Source organism: Buteo buteo, chromosome Z (assembly GCF_964188355.1).
Source record: "Buteo buteo chromosome Z, bButBut1.hap1.1, whole genome shotgun sequence".
Taxonomy (NCBI): Eukaryota; Metazoa; Chordata; class Aves; order Accipitriformes; family Accipitridae; genus Buteo; species Buteo buteo.
Window position 1 is genome coordinate 22,352,602 of NC_134204.1, and position 15,908 is coordinate 22,368,509.

The 15,908-nt window shown below is 46.7% G+C and overlaps 1 protein-coding gene across 2 annotated transcripts in view; it reads left to right on the forward strand.

The window, feature by feature from the left end:
• Positions 1 to 1,852: 1,852 nt before the first annotated feature.
• ZSWIM6 (zinc finger SWIM-type containing 6) overlaps positions 1,853 to 15,908 on the forward strand; it is a 111,836-nt gene continuing 97,780 nt past the window's right edge. For both annotated transcript variants that reach the window (XM_075021411.1, XM_075021412.1), the window contains exon 1: positions 1,853 to 2,367. In XM_075021411.1, coding sequence (XP_074877512.1) covers positions 1,854 to 2,367 — 514 coding nt within the window. In that variant the 5' untranslated portion in view covers position 1,853. The remainder of the gene's footprint in view (positions 2,368 to 15,908) is intronic.

Below are 15,908 nucleotides of genomic sequence, written 5' to 3' on the forward strand. Positions count from 1 at the left end.
TTCAATCCCCTGTTCAGAAAATAAGCTATTGTTCCAGTCAGGGGTTTTGGTGGAAAGAAAAAGTAGATGTCAAGTTACAAGTCAACTCGACGCGATTTGTACTCCTCAGATCTTGACGCCCGGCGCACTCGACATTTGTTCGCTGCGTTCCCTGATGGAGCCACCTCCCGCCTGCGCACCTCCCAGCTGAAGACTTGCTTGCATTGCATCATGGAAAATGTAGTCTGGCTGGGCAAACCAGCCTACGTGAATGAAGCCACTGGGCACAAAAATTAGGGCTTCTGCATTACGTGCCAGCAAGCGCTGCTCGGTGTTCAATCCAAGCCAGACGAATGAGTATTGTTTTCAACAGCGAGTCGCCAAAAATGCCCCTTTCAAGCTAAGGTTCCAAAATATTCAATTAATAAAAAATGTTCTAAACCGATACGTCAAAGTCTCTCTCCACAGGAAAGCCGGTAGCGGCTTTATTTGTTAGCCCCGATCCTTACTGTATGGCATGTCCGTGGCGTTTTACCTCAGCGGCGGGGCTGCAGCTGGGGCCAGAACTCCCCGCCACAAGCAGAGGTCGCGTTTGGTGTTCGCCCAGCGCTCTCTATGCAGGAGCCCGGGACCCTCCTCAGCCTGCCGCTCGGGTTCATTCTCTCTCTCTCTATTTATTTATCCGCCCCCCCCGGAAGGCCATTCAATTTGAGGGGTCGGCACGACCCCGAACGGTGTGCTCGTTAACGGGCACCGAGAAACAGACGGGATCCTTTCGGCCCCCCCGCTCTGCCGCAGCCGCGCCGCTTGCTAAACATCAACCGGGACGGGCGGCCCGCGCCAGCCTTCGCGCAGAACCGTGCCGACACCCAGGCAAACGCAACGCGCCGACGGCGTTCGGTTGACTCACCGCGGGTCTGCGGCGCCCGGCCCTCCACCTTGGGCCGCCGGAGCGGTTCCAAGCCCGACCGCCGGCGAAGCGAACCGGGAGCTGCCACCGGGCGGCCGGCCCAGCGGCCCCGGCTACCGTATTGCCTCTAACAGAGGGGAAAGCGCTGGGGCGCGCCTCCCTCGGGTACCTCACGGGCTCGGGGCGGGGGGGGGCGCTGGCACCCCCGCCGGCTCCTGTCCCACAGCCGGGCTGAAACGGGCGAGGCGGGCCCCTTTCAGCCCGCCTCTGAGGCAGGAGCCCGGGCCTTTCTCTCCCGCGTGGCACCCCCGCCCTGCCCTCCGAGACTCCCCCGCCGCAGCTCTCAGCTCCCGCGGAGCCCCGGCGAAAGGCGGGCGCCCGCCCCGCGCCCCCTCCAGCGGGCGAGGCGCCGGAGGCGTGCCGGCCCCCGCCTTTCCGCCACCGAGGGCGGCCGCCGCAGCCGTTACCGTATTTCCCGGCCGCGAGGCGCGGTTCCCCCCGCCCTGCCGGCTTTCCCAGCAGAGGTGACCGGGTTGAGGCCGCGGCGGCCCCGCCCCCGCATTCCATTCCCTATATGGTGGCAGAGAGGGGCGCCGCCGGCCACGCCCCCTTTTCCCACCACGCGCGCGGGGCGCGCCCAGGCTTGCGCGCGTGACATCAGCAGGAGGGGGTGTGGGGGGGGGGCGGGGTGGCGGCAGGAGCGCGCGCCACCCCCTCCACCGCCCACCCCCCGCCAGCGCGCGGAACGAGCCTTCCTCGGGCCGTTCTATTTACGTTTGTGACGCTGATTTGCATAAGGCAGCGCCCCGCCCCCCCGCCGTTGGCTGAGCGCCCGGCACCGCCCCCGCCGCCAAATAAGGGCAGAGGGGGTGTGTCCCGCGGGGGCTCGCGGCCGTTCGTTGCCTTCCTGGAGCCGTTTATAGGGTACAGGCACTTCCGCTGTCTGCTTAGAAGCGGCGCGATCATGGCGGAGCGCGGTCAGCTCCCTCCCCCCGCCAAGCGCCTCTGCTGCAGACCGGGCTATGGCTCGGGGTGCAGGCCGGGCCAGCGGGCGGGCGGCGCCGGACCCGGCAGCGGGGCGCTCTGCGCCGGACCCTCCTCCGCAGCCGCCGCCGCCGCCGCCCTGGGGCTGCTGCCGCTCGGCAAGACCCAGAGCCCCGAGTCCCTGCTGGACATCGCGGCTCGCAAGGTGGCGGAGAAGTGGCCCTTCCAGCGGGTGGAGGAGCGGTTCGAGCGGATTCCGGAGCCGGTGCAGCGCAGGATCGTCTACTGGTCCTTCCCCCGCAGCGAGAGGGAGATCTGCATGTACTCCTCCTTCAACACCGGCGCCGAGGACCCCGCCGCCGCCCCCGGGGGGGCCGCCACCGCGCCTGGCGGGGCCGCGGACGCCGCCGCGGCCGCCGACGAGAACCGCCTGCCCTTCCGCAGGGGCATCGCTCTGCTCGACGGCGGCTGCGTCGATAACGTCCTGCAAGTCGGTGAGTCACCGGCCGGGGCCGCGCTCCGGAGCCGGGCCGCCGCCGCCGCCGCCACCGGGGCAGGGCGCCGCCGGCCTCCCCCGCCACCGGTTCCCCCCCCCCCCCCCCCCCCGCCCCTCCACTGCGTGTTACCCGTCTGCCATCCGGGCAGCCGTCGGCCGCCTGCCCGCTCGCCGCGGCCCCGGCGGCCGGAGCCTCCCCCGACAGCCCCTAGCGGGGCCGGGGGGGGCGGGGGGTGGCTTGGGGCGGGTGTCCGGCAGCGCGGGCGGGGAGCTGCCCCCCGCCCGCCACGGCCCGGCCCGTGGGAGCCCTCGGCTCCCTGGCCGTAATGCGGGCCGGGCAACTTCCTCCGCCGCTCTCCTCCCCCGAGCGCCCGGGGCACAGAGTAACTCCCTCGCTCCGTGACACGGCCGCGGGCCCCGCCGCCGGGCCGGCCGCCCCCCCCGCCTGTCCCTTTAACCACCCACCCCCCCGCACCGCGCCGTGCTCTCTCCCGGTAATCCAGCCCGTGTAATCCCGTTTAGCTCTGCCCCCTCCCAGCGCCCACCCCCGGTAATCCGGGTCATCGCCTTACCCCGAGCCACAATAGCGAGGAGATGCCGCCCCCCCCATCCCCCCGCCATCCCGGGGGGGACCGCCGGTGGAAATGAATCAGCAGAAGGGCGGCCGGCGGGGGAAGGAGCGGGGGGCGGGACGCGCCGCCGTCCAAAATAAAGACATAAATGCGGTGCGAGACCCCGGCAGCGGGTGTGCGGCGGGGGGGGGGGGGAATCCGCGAACAAAGGCATTTCTAGGGCAGCGGCGGCGAGCCGGAGGGAGGGGGCGCGATCCGCCCCGCCTGAGGGGGTAGGGGGGGTTGTGGGGGTTGCTTTGGGATGAGCCGCTTCGTGACAAGGGGGGGGGGAAGCTCTGCTCTTCCTCCTCCAGGAACAATACCCCCCCCCCCTTCCTCCCCCCCCCCCAAGCCCCGCCGCCTGCCGCTGCTCTTCACCCGCTGCGGGTGCCCCTGCTTCACTCCTCCCTGCCTGTGTTTAAAGGGCTGCAGAGGTGGGTACCCCCCACTTTTGGGGGGCTGTCTGCCGGGGGTGGCTTCCCCCCGCCATGGGGGGGGAAGCCGCCCCCGGCAGACAGCCGCCCCCCCCCTCCCGCTGAGTGATGCTCTTTGTGCGACCCGGCCACTTTGTTCTCATTTTCATGTTTATTTGTGTTCTCTTCCCCCCCCCCCCAGTTTTCTGTGGCTTCCCCTCCTCCTCCTCCCCCGAAAAGGGGAAGCCAGACAAAAGAGGCTGCTGCTCGCCTTTTGTTGGCGGTGGTGGTTCGGGGGGTGTGTGGGGGGACGCCGGGATCCCCTCCTCCACCCTCCCCCAAAACCTCGGTCCTGCCCGCTGCGGGATTGACTTGGCAGGCATCTTACAAACGTGCCATCGTTTTTTTTTTTTTTTTTCCAAAGGGAAGCCGTGTCCCTGCTTCTAGGCTCAGTGCCCTTCCCTTCTGCCTAAGGGGGACTTCAATTTTTTTTTTTTTAATCTAATTAACTTTCTTATAAGTTTCATCTTTTGGCTTTCTCTTTCCAAAGGTCTGAGGCGCATCTGTGGTTCGTCAGGACTGGCAAAACCAGAAGTAGGGCTTTTTTAGTTTGGTTGGCAGTGCTGAGATTATTATATTTTTTTTTTTCCCTTTTGCTTGCACTTGATTCTGTTTGCAGGCGATGAGGAATGACAGGAGTGCACATAGGGAGGGTTTCTTGGCTGATTACATTTAAGCCAGGAATTCACTGTGAAAATAAAGCCAAGGGGTGATAAATAAAAGATGCAATCTTCTCCAGGAGACAGACACCCAGCGTGGGCTTTGCTTCGCTTGCTTTCAGCAGTGGAATAGGCCTCAGTGAGTAGTTGTGAAAGAAAAAAAAGTAACTTTTTGTATGGCTTCAAGGGGGGGGGGGGGCATTGAGTAATGTTGGCAAGGGTCAATGTGAAGAAAGAAAATATGCATAAATACAACTGAAGTGTTGACTGCTGCTTCTGGAGCCCTTAAACGCATTCCAAACAAATGCTATACCTACTGCTGTAAATACATTTGCTTTGCATTTTTTTTTCCCCCCCAACCTTATGTGAGCCTCCTTTGGAACGCTGCACAAAAATAGTAGTGGAAACTGGTGATACGAAACATGTCAGTTGTTTTGACAGAGGCCTTTGGCTTGCCTGGCGAGGGAGTCGTGGAGCACTTGGGTAGGCTGGGTCCTGCTGTAGGAAAGTTCTTGTGTAATTTGGGTAGGTAGCTGTGTCATTAGGGCCAGCTCTTGCCGGCAAGATACTCCTTGTGAAGCAGAAAGGTGCAACTGTTAAAGCCAATTCAACTGGAGTGAGTTATATTGGGTGGAGAATGGAATTGGTTCCATATAATACAGCTGAATATGTAGCATTGAGGAAAACTTTGAGTTTATGTAAGTGCATGTTTAGTGACCATATAAATGTGAATGTATGTTCTTTGCAGTATGAGTAATGGAAACTCTGTAAATGTTTACTGTTGTACTATGGAAAAGTGCCATTATTGGACAAAGTAGATTTTATTACATATCAATTCTAACAGCCTTACTTGTAACCCTAAGTATTACTATAAACAGGGAATGCGGGATTTGATTCTGAGGGAGATGAATAAATTTCAGTTCAGTGGTAGTTAAATGGAACCCTTTGCTTCTGAATGTTACTTTTTTTTTTAGTCTAGCCCTGAATAAACATTCAGACAATTTTATCATGGCAACTCATTTCAAGTGGGAGAATTTAAAAAATCTTGTGTCTGTGCTCTGCTAAAAATCTTCATGTGATCCTGCTTCATCCCCCCCAACTCATGCGTGTGATGGAAAGAAAACCTTAAAGGAAGATGACACATTAGCAATATGCACAAATAATGTTCTTAATAATCAAGCAGTAAAGTTGTCTGTTAGCCTGTTTTGAAGTTGAATGATATTGTCCTAGCACAATAATTAGCATCTCTTAATTTTGAAAGATTTTTCTCCAGAGAAGTTGGCTTCAAAATTCCATTTGCATCTAATTTATTGATGTGTTTATAGCTTTTTGATATGTTTCAATTAGACATGAAGGATTTTTTTCAGTTTATTTAAAAATACAGAATGTGGGCTCCTAAAGCAAACCTTTCCAACTGCATAAAACAGAGCTTTTCTACCATACAAGTTTTTCATTTATTTCAAACCAAGTATTTTTAGTAAAAATTGCAGTCTAAACATGAAAGCACTATGTGAGTAAATACAACAATCTGGAAGGAAAATTAGAAATTGACTGTGTTTCATTTGGCCAAATTTGTGAAGATGCCAGGAGCAAGCAGACAGCTTTAGATGGCGAAGTGTATATTTGGTTTCTGAGGTTTGTCCTGAATTAGTATACAGTACTGTATTGTCATCACAGCTTTGGCTGTCAAGGTTAGGAAGAGGTGTGATCCCTCAATAACATAGTTGACCTGGCAAGAGCCCTTAATGCAGGAGAAGGAAAAAAAACCCAAGCCCTGTGTCTCTGCTGGTATGACTCTTCTTGCTTGGGGAAAGACGGAGACTGCCTTCACGGTAGTGCTGTAAAGGTCGGTTTTACTGCTGTAGCTGCATCCACATTAGAAGTACTTGAAGTGGTTTTTTGATATGTCATATATGTACTTCTAGAGTATCCTTGTCTGTCTGTAATTTGAGGCCGGTTTGTCTGTGTTGTATAGACCCTGCTTGCTCATACAGATCTTCGTTTAAGGCGTTACAGTCCTTTCCACGGCAGTATGAGGCTTTGTAATTACGGTAGACATGCCTCTTAGGTATGAATGGCAAGGGAGTGAGTTGGAGGGAAGAGACTCCTAGGGAAGGAAAATAATGTAAAGAATTAATTGACTGGCACTTATCACAGCTCTAGAATTTAATGTTAATATTGTGAGCTAGGAAACTGCCTTGTCTGTGAAAGAGGTTCAGCAAAATGGCATCATCAATGTGGAGCTGCAGACTTGTTTTTCTGAGGCCCCTTGGTGATATGTGATAAGGGGTTGCAACCAAAATACTTTTTAGACGAAAACAAATTAAAATTTCTGAAGTGTAAAATAATGGTTGGAGCCCCCTGGATGTTTCTTTCATTGATTCTTAAATGAAGGTAAAGACTTGTGAATTTTTTTTTTCCCCCCAATTTTCTTTTAATGAGAAGTATTTATCTTCTGACTAAGAGGTGCTATCCTCTACTATTACAGCTGATTATTCCTCCCCCTTTTTTTTTTTTCCTTTTCAAATATGACCTAAAAGTTGGTGATTGCTTTCAAAACCAAGAGAAGCCATTTTTTCACCAGGAAGAATAGGAGGCTTTACAAGACTTACGTTGGTAGCTGCTGCATGTAATTTTGGTGAAATGTGCATTGTAGTTGGCAAATTTTAGATCCTTTTAATGGAAGATGATTCTAGTTAGTTTTTTGTTCTTTCTAGCCATCTTTATTCAAACTAATGTGAAATTGTGGAGCAAGTAAAACAAATGTCATTTCTCTTCTTTCAAGGTTTAGTTGTTTGAGCACCAACAGTGTAATGTGAAACACCTTTCCGTTGATAAAACCACACCAACTATGTCATTAGCAAAGCTGGCGCAAATGTTTTTCTGCTGTGAGTTGAAATGTGCCTTTTAATAGACATGATGATCTCCACTGATGCATGCGATATATATCTAGTTGTTGATGAAACCTGTAGGACATAGGGATTTAGTAAAAAATATTATTTAAATGCAAGTAATACTAGCTTGCATGACAAAATGAAGGCTGTCATTTGTGGAGATGGAAGCACTGTGTTTTGCATTAAATTCTTGGTGTCCTATGATACCAAATTGTCCTGGTATGTGTAGTGACCTTTTTCCAATGGGAAAAGGTTGTGTTAAACTCTGCCTGTTTGAGAAGTTTATCTGCTGACATGCCAAAGGAACAAGCATGGTTTCCTCCACAGTCAGCCTGGAGTTGGAGTTTGGTTAGGAATGTATGACTAAAACTAGTAATCCAGATTTTGTTAATACAATATTGTGGTAGGGGAGTAAACAAATGATGTCTGACTTTTTGCTGGACTTTTTTTGACTTAGTTCCAAGACTACTAGTGTTGCAAAAATATCTTAATTGATTCCAATTTTGGTTTGCTTTAAGACTTAGCTAGCAAAATTTCCAAGTTCTAGAACAGAAACAAGTAAACTAATTTTAAAATATTTCTTCCTGAAAGGGAGACATGTGAATGCATTCCAGTTTCCTTGTTAGATTTGGAATGCAATGCATTAATTAGGGAATGTGCAAGCTATTTTCAGTGTGTGTGCTCTGATGTACTATCCTTGACCTTGAATAATTTCTTGGGAAACCCTAAAAGAAAAATAAAAAGGGAGAGAAAAGAAGGAAAAAAGCCTTCTTTCAAGACCAGATCACTAAATGTGGAAAACTTTTTGTAAATTTGGCTCCTGCCTCTTTTCAGTCTTTCTGAAAATATCTAATCTAGATTTCAGGAGAAAGTAAGCATTTTAGAGTGATTTCAAGATATGAAAATAAAACTTTTATGCTATCTTTCTATGTAGTTATGAATAGTAGGATGAATGTAATAGGACAGTGTCAATACTACTCTAGAATTTACTTGTTTTTTAAGGAGAAAATGAATTGTAAATTACTTTCAATCACAGTTTTTAAAACAAGGAATCTTCTTTTCTATAGAAGTTTTTTATTGGGTTGACCTAAAATTTTTCATTGTTTGTTTTAGGTCAGTTTTAATGTTTCTCATGTTTCATTTTTCCCCTAACTTCAAGGCTTTCCTCACTTCTAAGAAAACAATTTTCATTTTCAAATCTTGCTTTCTGTTTTAGAAAGTGATTCCATCTCTGTATGTGATCAGATGTTTTGGTATGTAGTAATTCTTGAATTTGAGCCAGTTGTCATGCCAGCAACTGATGCCTGCATGTGCTCTCTCTCTCCCTGTACTCTAACTTTCAGAGAAGATCAATTAGTTAGAAGCAAACTCTGTGTGTGAGGGTAGCCTGGAACTATTTAAAAGTCAGCATTGGACAAACTGGTTTCCTTTAAAAATCAGTAGCTAGTTGCTGTGTTTTGCTGTATCGCTTTTTTTTTTTTAAATGAATCTATCAAAATTGAACCCTTACATAAGACTCTGGTAAAGGTCTAATTTAAAAAATATAATCTAATTCGAGTGAAAGGAAGTATATTATCACGTACAGTAGTTTTTACTGGTGAAGGATAAAGTATATTAGATGGCACACTGTAAGATATGTCTGCACGGGTTCAATTTTAATGTTACCTGGTGTCTAGGTAATCTGGTTTTGTCAAGACAAAGTGTGAAGTTTTGTAGTAGTGTAAACAAAATATGCGTAGAAAGTTATGGTAGTATAAGAATGCAGCTGACATCCCTTAAGTTGCTTTCTCTTTAGCTGTTTTTCTTTGGGGATTAGGTGGGACAATTTACTGCATCTTTAAGAAAAATAAAAAGAGAAAAAAAGGACCACACTATTTTAACTGACAAAAGCTATCCTAATTTATGAATATGCTGTGTGTGACAGGAACTAATTTGAAATTTTAAAAAGCTTTCATGTGCAACAAGGGTACAGATTTAATGTGAATTCTGATTGCCTGGAATGCAGTCAGCCTGACAGCATGTGAATACTTGAGTACTGTCCAACAACTGCACTTGTTGTTCTGGGAGATCTGTCTCCTTGAACTTCCAGTTTTTCCTCTTGGTTTACTATCTAAGACTACCTATGTAAAATGCTTCTCTCGGCTGGATATGTATGCAGCCCTTGACATGGCTTCATGACCTTCTGTGACCTGGATCACTAGAGATGTTGGCTGGTACTGTATGCTGGTTTGCATTCTCCTTCTAGCTACATGCCAATTACCATGATTTATGTGATGCCCTTGCGGTATGTTACCCTGCTGTCCTCTGACAAAGTAGCAATACGCATCCAGGCTTTGTTGCCTTGGCCCTGCTATTGAAGACCAGGACATCTAGAAAACTTGTGATGTAAGTCACTATCTTAAAATAGTTTTTCTGACTTAATTCTGCAAATGTGCAAGCAGACCAGAGGAATGTAGCCTTCTAATAGTAACTACAGTGCAGAGAATTCCTTTGTGGTTAAGTCAGAACTGATAAAAGGCCTGTTGTAGGAGCTTGAGCGGTCATACAAAAGACTTTTTCTGGTTTGACACATTTCAGTATAGACTGAAGTATCTCCTAACATGGGCTTTTTACCAACACTTTATTAAACTCTTCTGAAAAATGGAAAAAATATTGTGAAAGAGGGGAATCTTTAACAGCGTTTAAAAGTATATTTTAAGGTAATTGTGATGCGCACCATCACACACTTTAAAAAGGAAAGCTTAATCTTTTTTTATTATTATTATTTTTTACTCTAACCTTCTACTCTTTGTTGCAAGTGAGTGCATTTGACAGTCTTGAAATATCAGGAAATTTTTGCTTTGGAAATGCATGGGCAATGGCTGAGAAGGTCTGACGTTAATTGGAAGGATGCAGTAAAACCTGTCAGTAAGTTTAAATTCACAGTAGTAGAGCTAGCTGATCAGATAAATCAGAAGCTCATTTACTGAATTAATGTGCTGAAAATTCAGGTGACTTACCTTTTTGTCCTGCTTTATTTAATAATCTGCCTGTTTACATAAGTCATCTTTCATTGTTAATTGGTGTCAGACCTTTAATACATTATGGGATTCTTGGAAAAATAAGTGGGGGAAAATGGCATAATAGGAAGAAATTTCACAGGGGTAGGCGTTAATATATATCTTTATTGTGTCTTTTTTTTTTCTGACAAAAGTTAATTGCATTCAAATGATCGTTTTAAAGGCTGGGAAAATCAAATGTTGCATAGCTGTATGACTTCTAAGAAGTGAGGCACTTTGTTGTACGCATGCCAAGTTTAACTGCTAACTAGTTACTGACAGCCGGTAGTAATGCAAATACAGTGCAGGAATTGTGCAGCTGACTATAATGTTTAATTTATACTGACTAATGAAATAAAGAACATTCGACCATTCAGGCACTTAAAATTGGATAAACTTTTTTATAAAGTGTAAGACAAATTTACAATCTGTAATAGAGGATCAAGCGTTACATGTATTCTAATTATTTTTGTATATTTAAACCTGTGTTAAAAGCAACGGTTTGGGTTAAAGGCTTTTACTAGCACTGGCTCTCTCGGATTTGTCTCCTTACGCTTTAAAGTTTGACTCTTTCTTATTTTATACTAGTGGCCTACCTTGTCTTTGCAGAGCCGTGTTCAGCTAGCTATGTGTGCAAGGCATAGTGGCAGCACAAACTAATTTCATCAAATCAGCTTCTAGCTTATTCTTGTCAAGGGCAGTTGGTGAGCTTTATTATTAGTATTTAATTTCCACATTCAGCTTTGATATTTTGACTGGCCTAAAGTTCATAGAGCACTAATCCATATTCAGTGATTAATGATGTGACTGATAATATGTTTATGGAAAGTACAAATGAATGCAGGTAGTGTGGCCTTCAGGGTTTCATATGCTTGGTGGTTGGTCATTTTTGCCACTTAGCTGCAGCTTCGGCAATGAAAGGATGGCAGATAAAATGTCTGTGTTAAGAATTCATTAACAAATACATCCACAGATAATCTTCCTGGAATCTTCTGGAAAACATGAGCGAATCAGTGAAGTTGAGTGGAGAACCTTACAGTAAGCTATTGATTACTTGCACAGCAGTTGCCTCAATGAAGCACTTATGTTGCTTCTCCTGTTTGTGGAATACAATGCACTGCTTTGGGAGTGTGAAAAGTAGTCTTAGTAAAACACTCGTTTGCATACTTAGAAAGCTGGCCTCAGTGACCACATTAAGCATGGCTTGTGCTTCTTCAAGACAATTCTGCTGAGTCTGCTGATTTTAAAAGTTCAAGAACAGGGGAAAATCGATAGTCTAAATGAATTGTTTAATATATTAGCTAAAGAAAGGAAACCTGGAGTGCTTTTATTCTGAAATACTGTGTTATGACCAATGACAACTGGGACAACTGGCTGTGCTGCTGCTGTTGTACATGCAAAATGAGTCTCAGTTCCTCCATTGATTTAGGTTGTAAACTGAAACCTTGCAAACCGACTACAATTAGTGTCTTGGGGATAAAATATCAAGTCCATTATATTCTGTGTCTGTGACTGGATTTAGTGTAGCTATATTACACAGCAGCATGAAACCTCAATTTTGCTTCTTCTAGAGCAGAGGGATGAGGATGATGTAGAATATGTAGCTGTTTTTAGCTTTTTGTTATTGCAAGCCATCATATGTGAGAGTGCCATCATCCAGCTTTCCTGGTCAAATCTAAATGCATGAATTAGAGTTGACTTCAGCTAAACGTGCTACTAATGCATGAATGGTAGGGGTTGACTAGGAACGGGACTTGATGTATCAGATGCAGTGGCAGTCTGAGAATAACTTGATTAGTGCTTCTTAAAAATTTTAGAAGCAGCATACCACTTAGTTTCACTGGCAGTTTTCAGTGATCAAGCTTTACATTGTCATGTATCCTGGCAATAATTTACAGGTTTGATTTCTAGGTAGTTATGTAGAACATAAATGTAAGTGGCTGTTTGGTGGCAGGAGTGGAGAAATGTTTAGGAGTAAACAAGAGTTTGAATCACTGAATAAGATGTACTTGAGGAGAAGAGGTAGTAAAATGCTAAGTTGACCCATTAGAGATGAGAGGCTAGGAAGAGAAGTGGGGAAATGGTGATGCCTGAGATAAGGCAGAGGTCAAAGACCTCAGTAGATCCCTGAAGAGGTGTATTTAAGGAGGATATAGTCTGAATGACTGTTCCACTATATGGTCTACTTTATATGGGTATTAGAGAAGGCATGGAAGCTGATAGATTCTTTCCTACAAAATGAAACAAAGCTTTCAAAATGGAAAGCAGGTTGGCAAGCTGTAACTTAGCTGTACTGTACCTTTTGAAATTTAAAAATGTATTTAAAGTTTTGAAGTGGGTGTTCTCTCTCTCTTTTCAACCTTACATCCCAATTTAAATTTTATAAATAAGATGTATCTGATGCACAAAGGAAATGCTTTGTTTTTCAGAAAGCACTGACCTATTTATTTAAAGGTTATTTGTCATTGTGCTTCATCAGAAGCAGAAGCTATTTCTGTTGAGTCATGGTGGAGGCTCTGCCGTTATAGTGGTAAAACAAAACCATGGACTTCATTTTATACAACTATTTGAAACAGATTTATTCATAGAGTTAAATATGCATTGATAAGATCATAGAATTTAACTGAATTTCTTTTACTGTAAGCCATAGTCAAATTGTGGTTTAATTCTTCTCGACAGGCAATAAATGGCTTAATTTTAAAGCATTGTATATTGCAAAAAGAGGAGATGTGTTTTCTTATCTTTTTTTCCCACAGTGGTGAATATTTGTGGTACTCAGACTTGTGAACAACAGAGATAATTTTGCTCTCCCCGCCCCCCTGCCCCAGCCTATATGTTGTGCTGACCTGGGAATAAGGATGGGGGGGTGCAGTGATGAAAGACAGGAATCTGGTGAAGAGTGGTGCACAGCTTTATTAGCCACTTTTTTAGACAAAGGTAGGAAGTAGGAATGGCAAAGAGGAAGAGAGCTGTCTTGAGTTGCTACACTGGTGATCAGAAGGACTAGACGTTTATCCTGTGGATAAGAGGCCGTGTGGAAGACAAACCTGATGCTGATAGGGGTAGAAGATAAATGGTAAGGATTGGAAATATAGAACAAATGAGAGCTTTGTAGTCTCGGTAGCTATGAGATGCAAAGTTTTGTTGGATTTAAAAGGCAGGACTTGCATGTGCATGGGGAGACAGGGAAGGGTGCTGATGTGGTCACAAAACTAAATATTCCCAGCATGTAGAGTAAGCCTGATAGGAGCAATACGGCAGCAAGATCAAAGCCTTACTTCCTGATCATTCAGTGTGAAATGATAGCTAGTGAAATGCTAGACTGGATGAATGGAAAGAGATGTGAATCATGGGCATGCACTTCAGTGAATCCTGCCTGTTATGAAGTCCATCTTCCCCTCCCTCCTTGAATAACAAAAGGAAGTTACGAAGTAAAGATAAAGTGTTGAGAAATGACTACTGGAAGGAGGAAGCAGAGGAGGATGACTGTGCAATGGGACGCTAAGCTGTGATTTTAGGAAGTGAAAGGGGAACCACAAAAGCCAGTAAAGGTCTAAAGTTCTGGGAGAGGAGTCATTGATTTATAGAAGTGCTGAAAGGTAAAGGAATCCAAATCCCAAAACACATCCAGAAAAGATCTCCACTGCGGCCCTTAGCGAGAGCCATCCCAGTGTGATGCACTGCACTGGAACCAGCAAAGGCCCAATGGCAGAACCACATTCCAGACAAGGGCCTTGGCGTACTCAGTGACTTGGCTGTGGGAGCGAGAAGGTGGTGATGTGGGACAGGTGGTGGTGTGATACAACACAGGCACCTCAGGCAAAAGTTAATGGGTGAATGAGGTGGGAGAGTCAGCAGCATAGGAGTGCAGAAAGAAGTTTGTATGTTAGCCTAGCATCCATGTAGCTTGATTGGTAGGCATGGGGGGGCTATCTGTAGCTGTGTTTTAGGCCACGCAGCCTGGCAGGGATAGCACTGTATTCAGCCTTGGTGTGGAAATGAATGTCCTGAGCCTGGGGATGGCGGAGTATGGTGTGAGTGAAGAAGACAAAGTCAGAGCAGGTCCGCCTCTATTGCAGCTGATGCTGGTTTGAAATGCCAGAAGTAGAGTGGGAAGGGTATGTTTGCAGGGTGGGCTAGATGTGGGACTGCTGCGGAGGCAGCCTGCAATTTTAGTCTTCCATCAGTAGCTGGGTGCAAGTAGGGCAAGTCGCCAGCAGCACATTCAGCACGGGCTGGAGGGACCTTTGACGGGCTTGTCCCCTGCAGAGCTCGGTGTCCTCACACCCTGCTGTTGGCACCGAGCAGCTCCTCTTCCACAGACGAGAGCACTGCTGGGCCTTCGGTCAGCTTGCTTTCCCACAGGAATGGATGTATTTGTGAGCAGGGGGCTGTTGTGAGGTTTGTTAGTAATATGTGCTGTAGGTGACCAACAGTAGTGCCCAGCGTGGTGGTTACAGCGCGTTAGCCCTGACGTGGGCATGCTGGTGCAGTGATGCACAGCTCGAGCTAATGGAGGCCCTGTGTGTCGGCTGTTAGAGGCTCTCAAACTGGCCTACAAAACCTGGGCTGTGTTGTAAACGTGGTTTGCTGATTAAAGGCTGAGACCAGTAGTCTATGGCCTTTGTAAATAGGGCTTGAAAGCTAAAATACAAGCCTGATGTCTATCTTCTTTCTAAGGCTGGTAACCTTAGGTTGCTCGACAAAGATTATAAATGCCAAAGGCTGTAAACCTTTACTCCGAGAGAAGTTGAAACTATACTTCCAGTTACAATTTAGCAGCATTATCACTCTTGCCCCTCCCTTCTTCTAGGGAGCGGGCACATTCCTGGTTGACAAAGCCTGCTGCCCCGAGGAAAGCTGCTGGTACAGCAGCACAGTGTGGATGTGAGAGTGGGAGTCCTTCTCCAAGAGTCCATTCCAGCAGACTTGCTCCCTCTTGTCACTCAGTGAACTCCTCCAAGGACAGACTATGAAACAGGCCTATCAAAATAAATGTTTTCCATTGTGAAATACTCTAGTCATGAATATGGTAAATGAAATAACTGACTCATTTGCTGTGCTCTGACTCATTTACTGCTCTGTGCCTCATTGTGTAACTCTTAGAACAGAAAATGTGCGTTGCTGTGCTTATAAACTTGTGTTTTGGAAAGGTTTTTTCTGATTGTCATTTGCAAACTTCACCCACTGTGAAGACCACTGTGTTATTCACTCTGAAGTTACATGGTTGCTTTAGGCTGGCTTAAATGCAGGCTGCTGTCAAAGGGATGCTGCAGTTCTCCTCAAACTTGCAGCGTGTGCCAGGGTTTGTGGAGCTGCATGGTGAGCCAGAGAAGTGGCCTGCTTATGAATTCAGATCTTGCTGAGTGAGTTTTACCTGGTTTATTGGCCAAGAAAATGCTACTGTTGATTCAAGGGAGAGGAAATTGCAAGAGCAGGGGTACTGAGAAGGGCAGGGCTCCTTTCTGTGTCAGCCACACTTAGACTGGCTAAGTCAGACTTTGCTGCCTGTGGAAGGGAGATGGCTGCTGTGCTTGGGAATTTACCTGTGGCAAAAGGTGGCCTGTTTGTTCCAGAGACAGCAGCACGGGCCTTCCCTGAGCCCAGGTTGTGTGTTAGGCCTGTATCAGTGAGTTGCCTTCCATATGTCTCATCCACAGTGTTTTTCTGTGTTACAAAACCTTGGTCAAGTGATGAGTACCCCTCCCACACTCCACCAGTGGTTAAAACAAAGCCAGACAAATGTCTACTTTGAAAGTACAGGAAAGGGGAAGGAAATACTGAACTATTTACTCCAATTGTACATGTTCACATCTCTATATCTGCGTAGCTGTTGCAAAAGGTGCTTTTTGCCTTCAAAGTTC